General features: G+C 35.0%; 4 protein-coding genes across 4 annotated transcripts; 3 read left to right on the top strand and 1 right to left on the bottom strand.

Annotated features, from left to right (window-relative positions):
• On the top strand, positions 511 to 3,261 carry LOC105173030 (probable CDP-diacylglycerol--inositol 3-phosphatidyltransferase 2). The gene is made up of 10 exons (XM_011094668.2): positions 511 to 898; positions 1,017 to 1,101; positions 1,185 to 1,234; positions 1,503 to 1,542; positions 1,670 to 1,714; positions 1,785 to 1,850; positions 2,008 to 2,122; positions 2,196 to 2,252; positions 2,343 to 2,441; positions 2,760 to 3,261. Exons 1-10 carry the CDS (start codon positions 727 to 729, stop codon positions 2,811 to 2,813), a joined length of 783 nt encoding a protein of 260 aa, XP_011092970.1. The 5' UTR covers positions 511 to 726; the 3' UTR covers positions 2,814 to 3,261.
• On the bottom strand, positions 3,654 to 5,990 carry LOC105173029. The gene is made up of 2 exons (XM_011094667.2): positions 5,454 to 5,990; positions 3,654 to 4,663 (listed from the first exon to the last, which is right to left on the bottom strand). Exons 1-2 carry the CDS (start codon positions 5,769 to 5,771, stop codon positions 3,824 to 3,826), a joined length of 1,158 nt encoding a protein of 385 aa, XP_011092969.1. The 5' UTR covers positions 5,772 to 5,990; the 3' UTR covers positions 3,654 to 3,823.
• LOC105173028 (glycerate dehydrogenase HPR, peroxisomal) lies at positions 6,986 to 9,989 on the top strand. The gene is made up of 13 exons (XM_011094666.2): positions 6,986 to 7,372; positions 7,449 to 7,532; positions 7,709 to 7,849; positions 8,057 to 8,178; positions 8,270 to 8,351; positions 8,601 to 8,673; positions 8,752 to 8,843; positions 8,940 to 9,014; positions 9,105 to 9,212; positions 9,300 to 9,377; positions 9,449 to 9,493; positions 9,582 to 9,696; positions 9,785 to 9,989. The coding sequence occupies exons 1-13, from the start codon at positions 7,250 to 7,252 to the stop codon at positions 9,805 to 9,807; spliced, it is 1,161 nt and encodes a 386-aa protein (XP_011092968.1). The 5' UTR covers positions 6,986 to 7,249; the 3' UTR covers positions 9,808 to 9,989.
• LOC105173027 (SKP1-like protein 1A) lies at positions 11,065 to 12,951 on the top strand. The gene is made up of 2 exons (XM_011094665.2): positions 11,065 to 11,508; positions 12,446 to 12,951. Exons 1-2 carry the CDS (start codon positions 11,173 to 11,175, stop codon positions 12,617 to 12,619), a joined length of 510 nt encoding a protein of 169 aa, XP_011092967.1. The 5' UTR covers positions 11,065 to 11,172; the 3' UTR covers positions 12,620 to 12,951.

Below are 17,694 nucleotides of genomic sequence, written 5' to 3'. Positions count from 1 at the left end.
TGTTGAAAAATGTTTACTCAAATTAGGTTCGATTGAATTACATAATAAATATAATATATTTTTATGTGATTGATTGTGTTTTTCAAACTGTACGACAATCACACAATAAATATAATACACTTTGTCATAAAATTAATTTCAATTTAACCAAACTGAATGTGAATTATAATTTAGCATAAATTGTTAATGGATGGGGTGGGGGTAGTGAGTACGAGTATTGATAAGGTATAGTTGACTCCTGAATTTTGTGACAGTTGAAACAGTGGAGCACTAAAGAAGGAAGCTTCCTACTTCCTTTCTATTCTCAAAGTCGGGCAGGAAAAAAAGGGGGAATTGGGAAAGAAAGAATTCCTCTCTGCAGTAAGGGTCCCACTAACTGCAATAAACTGTAGTGTTTTCTACCGTATGCACCCATTGACTTAACTGGAGTGGGCTTTATAAAGTGGCCTGGCCCAAACATGTGGCCCAATTCCACCTCTTTAATCTTGGAAAACAGATTCTCGATCATTTCTCTTTTCGATTTTATATTCTTTTTTTTTTTAAAACCAGATTTATTAATCCGTAATTATCATAATTAAAACCTCTTCAGTGAATTTAGGGGAAAAAGAATTGCTACTTTGAATATTTGATTCTTTGCTTGCCTCCCTTGCTTTTTAGTTTTTTAAACCCACAGCCCCCCAAGTTGCAATATTTTGGAAATCAGCCCCAATATTCTCCAGGTAGTGGATGGTACTTCATGCATCTGAGTTGTTAAACAAGAAATTCATCAGAAAAAACGAATCTAATGCGATTGGATTAGTTGATTTGAAGCATTCCGAACAAAATTCAGCTATTCCAATGGCGGATAAGTCGAGACCCAGTACCTTGACTGTCTACCTTTACGTTCCCAACATAATTGGTAAGTAATAATCAACCAACTGCTTAATTCTATGACTCTAATTAATCCGTGATTTTAATTCCGGTCTTTTGTTTTTTTCTTCCTCGTAATCGATGTTTCATTTACATTCGTTTGGCAGGATATGTAAGAATTCTAATGAATTGCTTTGCTTTTGCGATATGCTTCAAGGACAAGTATCTTTTCTCCGTTCTGTATTTTGTTAGGTGAGGATGATTTCATATGTTTTTATGTTTTTCTTTTCTGGATGAAGCAACGTTGTGAATCTGATACGGAGGTCTGTTTTCAGCTTTGTATGTGATGCATTGGATGGTTGGTTTGCACGCAAATTGAATCAAGGTTAGGGTTTGTAATTGCCCTTTCAATTCGAATAATAATCATGTGAGATCAATATGAATTAGGAGTCCTAAATAGCTTTCTGGTTTGTCAATAAAAAATCAGAATATTCTCGTTATGCCTCATGAATGGGATAGAATTTATTGTAAAGCTCCCATGAAGGCTTCCATCTATAGTGTTGATTGCTGGTGGAGAAAATAGGATTAGTCCTGCCTGCCTGCCTACCTATTACACATAACACCCACCCCAATCCGTACTTTCTTTGTTTCAGTTTCAACATTTGGAGCTGTTCTGGACATGGTTACGGACAGGTATCCATCATTTACATGTTTATTGTGTCCTCTCTATTCCATTACTTTACACTTGCTTTGCCATGTGCTTAATTCTTTTTGCCGTTTGTTGACAAAGTTTATCTTGATTTATCTGTTTTCCTTCCAGGATAAGCACTGCTTGTCTGTTGGTTATTCTATCCCAAGTTTATAGGTAATTTGTTTTGACTTTATTGGTTGTAATTGCTAATTTGATATGAGGTCTTACCCCTGATAGTTTCCAGGCCTGGGATGATTTTCTTGTCGTTGCTTGCTCTAGATATTGCCAGCCATTGGTTGCAAATGTATAGGTATTTACTTCAATAACCTTCTTCATTTCCAATTTGGTTCTTATAAAAGTTAATGAAACTATTTTGTTAAAATAGGTACCTTTTTTATGAAATGTATTCCATGTCAACAGTTTCTGGAGTACCAACTTTTGTTTCCACTTACACTTTTGGCTTGCAGTTCCTTCTTGGTGGGCAAAACTAGTCATAAGGATGTAAAAGATAGCAGCAGCTGGTTATTCAAGCTTTATTATGGGAATCGGAAATTTATGGGTTACTGCTGTGTTTCCTGTGAGGTGAATATCATCTGTACCATGGAATTGTTTTTAGTTTTTGCTATCTTATGTTATTCATCATTTTGGTCCCTAGGTTCTTTACATTGTTCTATTTCTTCTAGCGGAGAATCAAACTGAGAAACTGACTGAAGTAAGCCTCATCTACTCGATTGCATCATTTTTATGGTCGTATTAGGCAGATACCTATGTCCTTGTATTTTCACCTGTATTTTTCTCTCAGGTTTTAGTAAATGCTGCTACCCAGAGCTGGCTCTATTTGACTTTACTTTCTTTGAGCTTTATTGGATGGGTAATAAAGCAAATAGTTAATGTAATACAGGTAATGAATTAGTCCTTTAATGAGCCATATTCCAAATTGCTCTTGGTAAATTGTGCATTCATTTTCTTATCAAGTTTGTGATCGTGCTTTGGGCACATCCAGCTAGAGTGTAATACCATGTGCATCTGATGTTTTATGTTTATTTACTTAAAAGTACTTCTATAACATAAAATTGGCCAACTGCAAAACATAATTATGAATCTTTTATACAGTTGAATCTTTTAACGCAAACTGGATATCTCTCTTGGTTTTTATCAGTATTCACTTTAATTATGTTGCATCTTTAATTCAACCTACTCATTCATTTTATGGTAGCAGATGAAGACAGCTGCAGATGCATGCATACTTTATGACATTGGCAAAAAGCGGTAGGAAGCAGACAATTGGTATTTCTCTTATGTTTGAATGGAGGAGCATTTGTGACTAGCTGATCGCGTGCTTGTCATCGAACCTCCAAATGATCTTAAACCTGTGGAGCATGCTTTGAGAAAAAAAGCCATGGGCTGCTCTCGTCATGCGTAGTCTTGTTGAAGGTCAACCTTTTTTGTTCCCATTGTTGAACTGTAAAGGATAACTTGCTCGTCAATGCCATATTAATTAAGCTAGACACTATTCTCCATCTTTGATCATGACGGAGCTTCATCTGTTTGTTCCCATTGTTGAACTGTAAAAGATAACTTGCTTGTCAATGCCATGTTAAATTATGCTAGGCACTATTCTCGATCTTGGAATCATAATGTGCTTCATAGTCGTACTGTGTATTTGGTGTGACTGCTCTTATGGTGTGTTCCTTTTATGATAACTACTCTTGCTGTGTGTTTCTTTTGTGATACTCTTTTCCTTTCCTAGTCTGGGTGCTTACAATTCATGGTAAATATATCCTTTTTTCCTAGTCTGGGTTCGTACAGTTGATCGTAACATATTGAAATTAGGTATTTTGGTTGAGCAGGGAACAATTTTTAATGCTAGCATTTTTAAATGAGAAACCAAGACTTTTATAGATTGAAGTCCAAGTTGCATTAGCGGCTGCAGCTAATGTTGTTGTCCTCTTTGAAGTTGGCTTGAATCAGTGTTACATAAGAGTATGCAGGTGATGGCGCTTTCCAATGGTTAGTTCTAATAGTAAAATGAAAGAGAATAACTTTAGCTTGAATTGTGTTTATGTAGTGGAAATATTTGCAACATCAGAAAAATGAATACGTGGCAACAATCTTGCAAAGTGAATAAATTTCTAGGTAAGAGATTATCGTAACTTCAAAAATCGTGTTGCACATGCAAAGCTACAAAGATGAGCTTTCGCTCTCAAATAATCCACTACATTTGTTGCTCTCAAAATCTTCAGCTACCACTACAGGGACAAATCATTAAACCCCAGAAACGAATCAATACAAACTTAATCCGAAATATTGACTAACCAAAATAGCAAGCCCTAAAGCAATGGCTATGAGAGAAGATGCCCAAGTGAGTTTCTCAGTTATCCTAGGGATCCTATCCTTAAGCGCCTGACTGCAGGACCCTATAAAGACAGTATAACTTCCCATAGCTATAACTGTCCCAACCAGGAACATGAATAGAAATGCAGCACCGGCTAACCGAGAAGGCAGAGCAATTGCTGGTAAAATCATCATCAGAGCATCAGGCTGCAACCCATGGACAATTCCTGTGGCGAATGTAGCAAAACCAATCTTCTTCTTTCCAACTGACGGGTTCGCAAGGGCTTCATACTCACTGACATCACACTCACCGTTTTCAAGGGCAACACATGGAACAGGGACTTCTGAAGCTTCCCTGATTCCCATGCCACCAATCACGAGCAGAGTAAAGCCCACCACTCTCGTCCCCCATGTTCTGATGATCTCAATATGAAGCCGATCTTTCAGGAGTAAAAAAAGCAAGCCAAATAACAATTGTCCAGCATCATGGCCGCATCCCCAAAGAGCTCCAACGGCAGCACTCTCCATCCTTGTGCGGCCTATTGAAAGTGGAGCTAATGCAGCAAGATGATCAGGACCAGATAATGTGTGTAAGCAACCAGCAAAGAAGCCAGTCCATGCACTGCTTAGTAACTCACTGCGGATCAGATTATTCCCAACTGAAACTGCAGCAGGACCTCCCGTCTTGGCCGCACTTTGGAAACTAGCAAAAGCGGGTGATACAGCTGCTGGGTGCAGGTATGCTAAAAAGATTGCTGATAGTAGTATCACTGTCCCAGCATTAACCACCTGAAATTTATTGAAAGTTACTCAATAACATTTGACACAACCATCCTATTTCATCTTAAGTCTACTGTAAACAAACAGCAACTACAAGGTGGAGTATGCAATTTACCAATCCGCTATACTGCTTCTGTACAAAAACAGAGAGATGCTTTAGAGAAAGAGGGTTGCAAAATGATGTCATATTGTTTTGCCTAATTATTCCAACTTAGCTGGAAATAAGCAATCCTCATGATGGGAAGAGGGAATGATTCCAAAGGAACCAAGAATCCGCATTGCTACTCATTTCAATGCCTACCAAATACGAGTTAGGAACAAAAATGTAGTATTATCCATGCTTGGAATGATCATGATTTTGTACTTAAGATAGTCTAAAATTTTCCAAGATTCCAATTTTGTGCTCTCCTCATAGATATCGCAACTCTTATCACTTAGATTAATAGTAACAGGAGGCACATTCAGGAAATACTGAATGGAGCCTCACATGTGAAATTCACAAAATATCCATTCAATCTAACAAAAAACATTATGACACGAGTAGTAAACTAATGATGCCTTATTTTACTCGTCATATCTAGCGAACACAAAAATATTTTTTTTTTTTAAAAAAAAAAAGAGGTAGACAGGAAACAAATAAACAGGGATAGAAAACTTGTTCAACAACCACATCTGAATTCTAGTCACCAATTTCGTTGTATAGCTCTAGGAAACAAATCCAGGAAAACAGAAAGCAAAACAGATCAAGAAACCTAATCCGAGGAATGAACTAAAAACAGAATCACTAGGGAGTTAGTACCTTTTGCTGCCGCGATAACTGGTGAGCAATCCGTTTGAGGAAATGGGGCTTAGGCTCAGACCCATTTGCGGAATCGACAGAGAAAAACAAATCTTTTCCCAGACCATCGTCGACAGCTTTGGGGGAAAGCAAAGAAGAGTTGTTGAGAGTGCAAGAGAGCGGGTTGAGTCGGCGTGATTGGAGCAACAGAGACGACGGCGTCGAAGAAGAAAAAGAAGGTGGCGGCGCGAGCTTCCGGGATGGGGGGAGTCGTGGAAGACATGGAGAATTGGGGTGGAGTTTAGATGGGATTGAATTGGAATAGATCAGCCTCTCCATTAGTGAAATTAATCTACGATTCCTTGAGTTTTTCCAATAATCTCCCCCTTTATTAAAGTCGGAGGAGTTTGGGGGAAAGAGAAGACAGAAGAGGCGGGTGGAAAGGATAAAGATAGTACCTACTCTCTCTCTCCCCAACAAATCCAAGAATTTCAGCGTTGCTACTTTTTAACTCTTCTCTTCAAATCTTTCTTACTTTATTCTTCTATTGTTGCATACTCAAATCCCATTAACATCGGGATATTATATTTATTCGCTTTAAATAATTATAATTTTTTAATTTAATCTTAATTGTGAAATTTGCAAAAAGGAATGAGTTGAGGAGGAGCAGAAATAGAGGAGGGAAGGTGTGGTGTGGCATAATAGAGTCCACAACTGTGCTCTTCGTGCATATGGGGTTTGGTGGCTTTCACATCTTTTGAAATGTTAATATTATAGAGTTTGAAGTGCTTCAAAGTCTTTGTCCAAACTCTCCACCAATTCCCAAATGTCAATGAAATACTAATGATGAGAAAATGTCGACAATGTGGGTGGAGTACTGTGGAGTGGACGAATCTTCATCTCGTCTTCATACCTATGTATATGCTTGCGCTTTCTACACAATCTCTAACTACAATCTTTCCTCGGCCCAATTTCGGCAGTACCTACAATATTGGGCCTGGCAATGTTGTTTAATTGACAAAAGCCTTCAATTTGGACTGTCAATATAAGATGAAGCCCATCTCTATATCGATGTTTTTTGTTAATTGGGCTTGTGTGCCCACATCTCTATTGAGGTAATTAACAAATAGTTCGGGGCTACCCGTTATATAGAATGATCAATTATATAATAAAGATGACCTCAAATTCAAAAGATTAGTACTTGTACTTATTGTTTAATATTTCATATTATTGCCACTGGACTACAAAATTCCAACATAGCATCATAAAAGTGACAACATGCACTTGATCATGTTTTTTTTAACTATATAATAATAATTGATCACTTTTTAATTAATTTAAGACTGATCAAACTTGTTTTGTGTTAGAATCTTATGTGAAAAAAGAGTAGAATATTTGTGTTGTGGGAGAGATGATGGGAATTGGCACCCACACAAGTAAGTGGCTCACAGTTTGCAGAGCACAAGTTCTAAACTTGTCATTTAGCAGAACAGATAGCTTCCCTCTTACGTGTCACCAGCCTACAAATTTCATTATCTCATAACAAACGAGAGGCCCCTAATACCCTTCCCATTCTGCAATCCACTGCTGCATCAGCCTCACCACACCAATGCGCATCATCCCACAATCAAGATCAACGGCGTTCAAGATTTGATCATACACCCACGACTCAACTCTTTATAATGGTCCGTCCCACATAGGATCAAGAATTATATATCCATTCCAAAACACAGGACCATAAGCTTTCAACTTGCTTCGTCATTGCACTTAACCAGAACAACTAACGTAAGACAGTCCAAGGGTGAAGCTGTTTTGTAATGGCGAAACCGCTGCAGGTTGAGGTCTACAATCCTAATGGGAAATACAGAGTTGTTAGCACCAAACCTATGCCGGGGACCCGATGGATTAATCTCTTGATCGAACAAGACTGTCGTCTCGAAGTAATTTTTCTTGGACTTTTTCATGCCAACTTCGCCTTTTCACACTTTGTTCTGATCACTCTTCTTTCATTTGCAGATTTGCACGCAGAAGAAAACCATATTGTCTGTTGAGGACATCATTTCTTTGATTGGTGATAAGTGTGATGGAGTCATTGGACAGGTAAAATTCACATACACAGACACATCACACACATAAGGTTTTTTGAGTAGCTATAATTTTACTTCAGTTTTAATGTTTTTTCTTCTTCTTTTCGATTGAGTTGAAGGTTTCTTGAGTTGGGTTTCGGGCTATGTTAATGATGTTTGATCTAATGTAATCTTTGTGGGGTGTTTCAGCTGACTGAAGACTGGGGAGAGAAGTTGTTTTCTGCATTGAGCAGAGCTGGAGGTAAAGCATTCAGCAATATGGCTGTGGGGTACAACAATGTTGATGTCAATGCTGCTAATAAGTACGGCGTTGCTGTTGGAAATACACCTGTGAGATTTTCTTCTTTATATATATAACTTCTGGTTGATTTTTTACATATGGATGAACTGGTAACTCTTGATTTACGTCGAGTAATTATTAGTACAGATGAGCTTTAGTTGCTTATTTTGTGGTCGGTGCATGAATTCTGTCTTGCATCATTTCGTCGTTCTGATCGGATATATAGTCAACTTAATCCAATATATTTATCGAATCAGGGAGTACTAACTGAGACTACAGCCGAGTTAGCAGCTTCACTTTCTTTATCAGCAGCAAGAAGAATTGTTGAAGCAGATGAATTCATGAGGGCTGGCTTATATGATGGATGGCTTCCTCATCTGTATGATTTCTCATTTTGCTTAATCAGTTTCCACAGTTTGTTACGTTTCTTTGTCAGTGCAACAACTTGATTAGGCTGATTTCTTTTGTAGTTTTGTGGGGAACTTGCTTAAAGGACAAACGGTCGGTGTGATTGGAGCAGGTCGCATTGGTTCTGCTTATGCTAGAATGATGGTATTTCTCATTGTCTCGCCCCCTTAAATATGTAGTAGGAGATGAGAATCCACCTCATTTGAGCAAATTTTGTTTGTAGGTCTCTGATATTCTCAACTATAATGCACAAATGCTTTGGATTATGTCTGCTATGTTTGCAACCATTATTTGTTCTCTCTTTATTCCCCGTTAAAGAAAGAAGAGATGGTTTCCTTTGGTTTATCGCAATAATTACAATGCTAATGGGGGAAATCGATGCTTCTGAAATAGGTTGAAGGGTTCAAAATGAACTTAATCTACTATGATCTCTACCAAGCCACTCGTCTTGAAAAGTTCGTCACAGGCATGTTTTAGTCAATGTACCAGTTTAATCACTCTTCCAGCTGATAACAAATACTTACAGTTCATCTTCAAATTGCAGCTTATGGCCAGTTCCTGAAAGCCAACGGTGAACAGCCCGTCACATGGAAACGGGCCTCAACAATGGAGGAGGTGCTTCGAGAGGCTGATGTGGTAAGCTTTCATCTGGTGACTTGGCCAACCCTTTATTTCTACAGAGTATTTGAATGAAATATGTTAACAGACACAGTCTATTTGATGCCTTTGCAGATAAGTCTTCATCCAGTGCTGGATAAAACAACTTACCATCTTGTCAATAAAGAAAGGCTTGCTATGATGAAGAAGGCAATGCATTCCTAACAATATTTCTCATCAGTTGAATTAGTTGAAACTATGATCTTGAGAACTTGATATTTTTGCACATTTATTACGCAGGAAGCCATCCTCATAAACTGCAGCAGGGGACCTGTAATAGATGAGGTGGCTCTTGTCGAGCATTTGAAAGCAACTCCTATGTTTCGAGTTGGGCTTGATGTCTTTGAGGTAACCAGTCTTTCTCATGACATGTTTTTCGTGTATCAGATTAAAAGTACAACAAAAATGTGTTTTGATGCAATAACTTTCAATCAGGATGAGCCATACATGAAACCTGGGCTAGCAGAAATGAAGAATGCTATTGTTGTGCCTCACATAGCCTCTGCTTCAAAGGTAATTCTTTGCTTCATTCCACATTAGCTGCCTGTTTTGGTGAATGCTTATGTTCCATGCTGTATGTGCAGTGGACTCGTGAAGGAATGGCAACATTGGCTGCACTAAATGTCCTGGTATGATGTGTCTTCAAACCTCATACTAGAAAGACTCTTTTTCTTTCTTAGGACAATCAACATTATCTTTTCTTATATTATAATACAGGGAAAGATAAAAGGATATCCCATTTGGTCCGATCCAAACCGCGTGGAACCATTTCTGAACGAGAATGCTCCACCACCTGCTGCCTGTCCAAGCATCGTGAACTCAAAAGCTTTAGGTAACTCGTGACAAACAGCAACGTTTGTGAATTCTTGTCATGATTATTTTTGGAGTTCCCTGAGTACAGCTTCCTTAACTTCTTGCAGGGTTGCCTGTTTCAAAGCTGTGAAGAAGGCGGCCTCTAGAGGAAATATGCAGATTTGATAAGAAAACTCTATAGTTTGTATCTTTCGTCTTACGACATTGTATATTTAATTATGCTATCTTTTACGGAGCTGCTTTTGGCTTTTGACCTAAACTTCTACTAATAGTAACAATCGAAAATTTCTTATATGCATTAAATATGTATAACTATTATAGTGTCAACTAATCATGCATCTTGACGATGTGGGATTATTACAGCCAGAAAGGCTTTGAGACCTAATACAAGAAACTGATGTTCATAATAATTCTTCTGTCTTTAAAACAATTCAAAAGATATGGTAGCTGCAATTTTTTAATATTTGCTGGCACAAAATTACATTTTTCGTTTTGTAATTATAATTGGTTAGTATTTTTGTCCAATAATTTACTCTATTTACATATTTAGTTATTTCTTGACGAATTGAGTTTTGTCATATTTGGTTCTGTTTTGACGAGTTTAGTCCCGTGTTAATAATCTTACTCCTCTTCATATTGGAATACATATTATTTTTTCTCCTCTAATTATAGGTCGTTAGCATCAAAATTGTCAAAACATGATCAAAGTTATCAAAAAAAGGACCAAATATGAAATGTTCATGACTAATCGTAAAAAAAAAAAAACTAAATATATACATAAAAAAATATTACGGGATAAAAAATGCTAATCATAAATACAGTATCAAAAATAAAATTGTGCCTTTGTTATATGACGGTTTCCGTTTCTTTTAATGATATGTTAACTTATTATCAGAAAAAATGAAAAAAGAAAAAAAAGTGACCAATTTTAGCAAATGCAATGCAGAATTCTTTTGGAATGATAAGTATACTATACTGATTTTTTATTTTAAATTTTTACTGTATCGTTTATTTATTTTAATATATATACTACGGGGTGGAGGATTTAAATTGAAAAATGTCCAATCTATGTGAAAATTTTCAAATTTAAAGCATTAAAATAAGTGAAAAGGAAAGAAGAAAACACACACAAAAGAAAGCGAGCAATATACGAAAATTGATTGAAAGGGAACAAAATTCAGGACTTGATTGAAATTATTACAAAAACGTAAGGACCTAATAGAAAGCAAAGCAAAGTACCCAGGGGGCTTCCTGCTACTTTCTTTTTCCGACGTTTCCTATTTCGACCTAAAACGCTTTTTACTTCATTTAAAATATGGAGAAGTCGCATTACAGTAGCTCACAGCATCGACGCTTTAAGTTCTATAAAGTTGGACCGACGGTCGAATATTTTCCTACTTTTCGCTCCTTTCAATTAGCACTATCTCAAGTTTTCTGTCTTCCGTTTCCTCTCTCTAAGGATTAGGGTTTTCTGAAATCCGTCGCTTGGTAAATCATGTCGTCTGGGGACGCCGCATCTTCAAAGATGATTGTTCTTAAGAGCTCCGACGGTGAGACATTCGAGGTGGAGGAGGCGGTTGCCGTCGAGTCACAGACTATAAAGCACATGATCGAGGACAACTGCGCCGACACCTGCATCCCGTTGCCTAACGTTACTTCGAAGATCCTCGCGAAGGTGATCGAATACTGCAAGCGCCACGTCGACGCCGCAGCCAAGGCTAACGCCGATGGCGCCCTGACGCCGGCTGACAAAGTTGTGGACGAAGATTTGAAAGCGTTTGATACTGAGTTTGTGAAGGTCGATCAGGGCACGCTGTTTGACCTGATTTTGGTATGTCCGCTATGTTCTTGTTCTTTCGCCATCTTCTTGTGGTTTCTTGTTCTTGGAAACGTATTGCCGTTTCCTCTTTTCATGATATATACCTGTCGAATTTGATTGTGTTGCCCTTGGTTTTCCCTTTTTTCAAATATTCCCTGTTTAAACTGCATATTTTTTTCTTAGTTGTGTCAAGTGAATTTTGTTGGTTTTACATTTTTATTGTGGTCTCTTTAGTTATCTCCACTTAGCTGTGGATTTATTGGACTCTGACTTAGCCTCTCCTTGGTTTGCTCTTGGTTGTTGTGGTTTTCTGCGTTATGCATGCTTAAGTGTGTGAAGGACGCAATAACTCTTTCTGGCTTTCTAGGAATGTGTATTTTTCATGTCTTTTTGACATTTGGGATATCTTGCTGTCGCATAAGCTTTGTCCTAGATTATTGTCATTATTGTTCTAGTGTTTCCAATGTCACAAAGTTTTTTCGCTGGGCTTATTTACTGTTAGCATGATTTCTCATTTTCTTTCTCTTGTTTGATCAAATATATACTTTTAGTATCACTGAAGTTTTTCTTTATCAGCTTCATGGTTTCATACAGGGGTCACAGTATGGATTTCATTTAATTGGCTATTTCTACCTTAAATGGATGCTTCATTGTCTTAATTTTTTAATCCGATGGTGAACCAATGCAACTATTGGTACTGCTAATTACATGATATGAATTTTCCTCTTATAATTGAATCCTGGATATGAAGTTTTTGCACCCTTATGACCTCTTAGTATGTTGTTATTAATGTAAGTATGTACTTGTCGAACATTGTCATTCCACATATTTCTGCATTCCGGTAGTTATGCTCTTGGCACCTTTTTTGTAAAGAAGGTGGAGTTTCGTTGTGAGATTGCATGAATAGCTTCAAATTCTTGTTTCTGATGAACTGTGGGATTTTCTTCAGGCTGCAAACTACCTCAATATCAAGAGCCTGCTTGACCTTACCTGTCAAACTGTTGCTGACATGATCAAAGGGAAGACACCTGAGGAAATTCGTAAGACTTTCAACATTAAAAATGACTTTACTCCAGAAGAGGAAGAGGAGGTTCGCAGGGAAAATGCATGGGCATTTGAGTGATGCCTTAATGATGTCTATAAATTGGTAGTTATCCTTTGTTCCTGTGGCAAACTGCTGTTAGTAAATATGTGGTATCTTGTTCTGATGAAAAAGTTCTATTTTATCTATGGTTCATCAAATCTGAACCCTATCATGGTGTGATAACAAGTTGCGTATGTGTCATTTGGTGGTTATGTTAGTTTCTTCAGTATGTTATCTGTGGTCCCTTCAATTAATCTGTGTGTATACCTTTCCATTTGCTTCAACAACTAGAATATGTTGGATAATGCTCCGGGTTGTATCTGGAGCATCACGAAATATTGCTGTCTATAGAGGAGATAAAATTGTTTCAATGGTTCTTTGTTATCATGATTGATAAAGGAGGTCTCTTTAAGTTTCATGGTACGACACCCATCAAATAATTTTCAGCATCTATCAATGGGTTTTTGGGTTATGAAGCGTGGATATTTCAATTCTCTCTATTTCATAGCAAGTCTTGACCGGGTGGGGAGCGCTGTATTGTGGACATGAGCTGCTGTTGTAAATGACCCATATGCCTGCAGAACTTGTAATGCGTGCTTTAATACTATATTTTTGAACTGAAATCAGCGGTATATGCTAAGATCCGGCTGATTTACATCTCTCAATCTGGAAGGAAGTTCTCTCCAAAGGCCCTATTATCATCCCTGAAATAGGGAATATGTGGATTCCGAGTTGGAGTCCGAATGAAATTGTTGAAGCGTTGATATAACAGCACGAGTTTTTTCCCAGCATTAACAGGAAAAACGAGTACTTCTTGCTGAGGTTCAGCCGGTGTTCCATATCAGCCAAAAAATATTTCAGCTGTCAAACTCAGAACTCTACATTATGGGCTGGTGGGCATTGCCTTATATGTGCCGGGCCTGACAATCGGGTAACCCCTTAGGAGATTTTGTTGTGGGCCTAAGCTTTAGCTGGTGATTGTTTCTCGGCCCTTTACATTTCTCCATCTATGCTATTAACAACCCTTCAATGACAGACTACACATTGCAAGTCATCTGTGCGTGTGTGTAAACAGGGTTTAGTTGTATATAATACGAGAAAAATACAGTGTGGATCATGTTTATTGGTGATTTTTGACCTACTCAGTTTGCTTTTATCGCTTTATCACAAGTGGAATTTCTTTAAGAATCTGAGTTTGTTTTTCTTCAGCAAAAGTCAGCACTTTAAACCAAGCATAAAACTAAAGAAGTGAGGAGTGAAAAAAGATAATCTTGATTATATTTTGAGAATCAACAACATATAAATTAATAAACAGTTGTTGAGGAAGTGGATATATAATCAGAAACATGGAACCATCGAAATGATTGGAAAGCTACAGCTGCCCGCTTATGAAATTTGGTGTCACATAAAGATGGGAAAATGAGGCGGAATATTCTAAGTTATATCCCCACCCCATTAATGGAACTATGCCATCTCCTCTTTCTCACTCAAGCAAAGCACTCGGAGGAAACTAGTGGCAGCAGACGAGTCGAGAGATCGTGAGCTGGCTTGATTTTGAGCTTGATTTGTGCTCGAGCTCAATCCTTTCTGTTAAATAGTTCGTGAGTTTTTTTTATTTTTTTTATGTTTAAAATTTTTATATATTTAATTTCATATTCAATACTTTATCAATTTTATACTCAAAATTGACCATATATTATAATTATTGATTATTTTCATATATATTTTTGGATAACAATAAATTATAGTACTTTTATTTATACATTTAATCTTTATACAAAAATAAATTTAATCAATAACTTAGTAAATTATAATATTTTTTATAATTAAAATTATTATTTAATATGACGCATATAAACTTTATGTCATATTTTAATATATATTTGTATTGTGTTATATTTTTTTTAATTGACAGGTAATTCACTTATGATTCTTTTATCAATTTTTGAGTTTTATATTTATATCAAGATACATATTATGTATTATGGAATCTATTTTATTATTTATAAATTTATGTTGAAATTTAGTGATTTTTATGAATTAATCTAAAAATAATGATAATAATAATAATAACAATGATGGTTGAACAATTTTAATTATTATTTTATTATATATATAATGAGAGAAAAAGTTTAAACAATAATTACAATATCTTAAAATTCGGGCACCCGATTCATATCAAATATAAATAAATATAAAACTGTGTCCAATAGATTTTACTAATTATATTACTGCTAAACTAGTTAGTAGTTTGTATTTATAACAATAAATCAAAATTTCATACTATATTTTGGTATATTTATAACATAGTATACATTATACAATCTATTTTATTACTTATAAATTTATGTAAAAATTTAATGATTTAATCTAATAATAATAATAAAAAAAATATCAAGCTCAAGCTCGTATTAGAAGTATTTATAATTATAGCTAAACATATATGAAAACAGTGATTTATTTGTGCATGAGGGGTTAACCTTCTAGTATTTGTGAACAATACTTGTGACAGACAGACAGTATCTCGTTGTGCAAATTTGTTGGGAGATGATGACTGATTAATGATCAAAGATTTGGTTGTCAAGTTCTTGCAGCCACATGTTATTGTCACAATTCAACACTAATTAACAGGATTCCCGACTTCTGATTAATATGCAATAATTGTGATATTTCATATATATGTTTGCACATGCCACCATTCCCCCACTACGCACCCAATTATAAATTTCATGTTACAAAAATAACAATCAATATATACACAATTTCACAAATCAAATTTATAATTTCTTATTAAAAAAACTTCAAAGTTTGAAACACATAATTAGATATGTTGTTTATATTATAAATTTATCTAAATAAGAGTTAATATCGTAACAACTCTTGTTAATAATCCAATCATAAGTTTTTGTGTGAAAACAACAACATATTTGAATCAATTAATAACATAATTGTTATAAATACTGACAAGTTACTTTCAAGCAAAATATATATATATATATATATATATATAACCTTCACATTTATATTATTATTATAGATTAAATAATAAAAAGAAAATCCAAAAGGAGAAAAGCGTTTCTCTAACGGTTCAAGAACCCTCTGGAAACGTCGAGCCAGTCTTCCCAATTATGGGAAAAAAGAGGTGCACACGTGTCGGCCTCTGGACGGTCTATCCTGGCTCAATTATTCTGTTTGAGAAAAATTCAAAGAAAAGCATTGGTTCATGAGCTCAGCTCAGTGTGGAAGTAGCTGAAACTGAGTGGGTTTAGTAATTTGTAACTTTCTCCATGTCATCTACTAAACTTATAAGACATCATATTACATCCATGTAATCTATATATATATATATGTATATATTACTTTCAAGAAAAAATAAAACTTTTTTTAAATAATAATAATGATAAAATATTATTTATAATGATAGAACCGTGTATTATACAACTGAATTGGATAAGTTATTAGCAACGCCTAATTCAACAAAAAAAACTTGTAAAATATAATGCTTCAATCTTACAACAGTTAAATTCACTTATATGTTTATAATAGTTTTTAGTTGATTGGAAAGTAAGTATTGATTTATATAATTATTAAAATAGAGATAATATAAACAATTAATATTTGTGTTTTTGTTTGATTAAAAATTGGAGGGGATGGAAAATAAGTAGATGAAGCATTGTTGCGGCGGAGGGGATGGGATGTGGATGTGGATGTCCGAATTGGAATTGGAATGGGGAAAAGAGATTGAGAAGAAAAAGTGGTCCGCACCCTTTCTCTTTCCCCATCAAACCTGACATTGCCAGCTGTTTCCCACATCATTTTTTTTTTAATTCTACATTACTCCTAACGCACAATCTTAAGCTCATATAATTCATAAATATGAGCTTATGCTTTACATTTTATTTTATATAAATTATGATTTTTTTATTATTATTGATTTATTAATCCCTATCAAGTTACAATAATAATAATTAAAATAAAAACCCACCCCTTTTTAAATGATTAATTAGATTTTAAGATTGTCATTGAAATTTCTTTTTTAGATAGTCTAATAAGGTAAATGTAAGTTTTACAGACCTTTGGGACTTTCTCAGATACTTGGAGTAGTCCTTATCCAAAAAAAAAAAAAGAAAAAAAAAGAAAAAAAAATTTGTCTTTACTTTATAAAAAATGAAAATATTCTCAAAAAAGGTGTCAGAAAACATATCTTCTTATAAAAATTTAACAATTGTGGTTAAAAGAAAATAGAATGAAAATTCCACACAGAATAGAGTTTAATTAATTAAAAGAGAGATAAGAATGGAAGGACATATGATATGATATAATATAATATGATTGATGATCAACTACATTAATTAATTAATACAATAATTAAAAGAGTAGAGTTTTAATTTTTTATATGATTTGAGCATCACAGAATTTCAAAGGATAAGGACAAGAATGGACAGCATCTATAATAATAATGATATTAAAAATATAATATAATATGTTGATGACAGATGAGCTTAATTCCCACCTCACAAAAATTATATTTATATAAGAATGTTTGGTCCATTTCTTACCAACAATTCTCTATTTTTAATCTAATGTATGCCCATATCATTTCTACCTATAACAAAAATTTACCTACCTTTCTTTTCACACACATTATTAAGCTATATATGAAGTGATGTTTTATCTTATCCAAAACCCCATTTTTTTATTAATTTATGATTTAATTTTAGATATCAAAATCATTCAACCATTTTTAAAAATGTTGGAACTGGTAAGTAAGACATGGACGTTTTATGTAACAATGCCCATATTCTTGTGTTTAGAATAGATTTTAATGAATTTTATTTTTAGGTTTGTCGTAATTACAGTTATTTTTTCTCTTTTTTTGTTTGAAAAATTACAAATACCTCTTTGTATTATTGATTGTCTAATAAATAAAAATCCCTCCTGATAATCTATTACAAGGGTATTGTTAAACAATTATTAATTCTAATAAAATATTTATAGAAAAATAGATTGTCAGTTGGGATAATAGGCATAATTTGGAAGAATGAGTAATAGTTATCTTAAGGAAATAAGGATGTGGAGGCAAAGCAAAGGCCTTTTTCAAGTGTAGGTAAATA

The sequence above is a fragment of the Sesamum indicum genome, linkage group LG10, assembly GCF_000512975.1.
Source record: "Sesamum indicum cultivar Zhongzhi No. 13 linkage group LG10, S_indicum_v1.0, whole genome shotgun sequence".
Lineage (NCBI taxonomy): Eukaryota > Viridiplantae > Streptophyta > Magnoliopsida > Lamiales > Pedaliaceae > Sesamum > Sesamum indicum.
This window is presented reverse-complemented; position numbering and strand designations above follow the sequence as displayed.

Bases quoted from the DNA above. Each gene is read 5' to 3' on its own strand.
- LOC105173027 (XM_011094665.2), top strand. From the start codon at position 11,173: ATGTCGTCTGGGGACGCCGCATCTTCAAAGATGATTGTTCTTAAGAGC. The intron at 11,509-12,445 runs GTATGTCCGCTA...GATTTTCTTCAG, and splicing joins CGCTGTTTGACCTGATTTTG to GCTGCAAACTACCTCAATAT.
- LOC105173028 (XM_011094666.2), top strand. From the start codon at position 7,250: ATGGCGAAACCGCTGCAGGTTGAGGTCTACAATCCTAATGGGAAATAC. The intron at 8,352-8,600 runs GTATTTCTCATT...CTTCTGAAATAG, and splicing joins CTGCTTATGCTAGAATGATG to GTTGAAGGGTTCAAAATGAA. The intron at 9,378-9,448 runs GTAATTCTTTGC...CTGTATGTGCAG, and splicing joins ACATAGCCTCTGCTTCAAAG to TGGACTCGTGAAGGAATGGC.
- LOC105173029 (XM_011094667.2), bottom strand. From the start codon at position 5,771: ATGGAGAGGCTGATCTATTCCAATTCAATCCCATCTAAACTCCACCCC. The intron at 4,664-5,453 runs GTACTAACTCCC...AATAAATTTCAG, and splicing joins AGTTATCGCGGCAGCAAAAG to GTGGTTAATGCTGGGACAGT.
- LOC105173030 (XM_011094668.2), top strand. From the start codon at position 727: ATGGTACTTCATGCATCTGAGTTGTTAAACAAGAAATTCATCAGAAAA. The intron at 1,715-1,784 runs GTAATTTGTTTT...GATAGTTTCCAG, and splicing joins ATTCTATCCCAAGTTTATAG to GCCTGGGATGATTTTCTTGT. The intron at 2,123-2,195 runs GTGAATATCATC...TTTGGTCCCTAG, and splicing joins ACTGCTGTGTTTCCTGTGAG to GTTCTTTACATTGTTCTATT.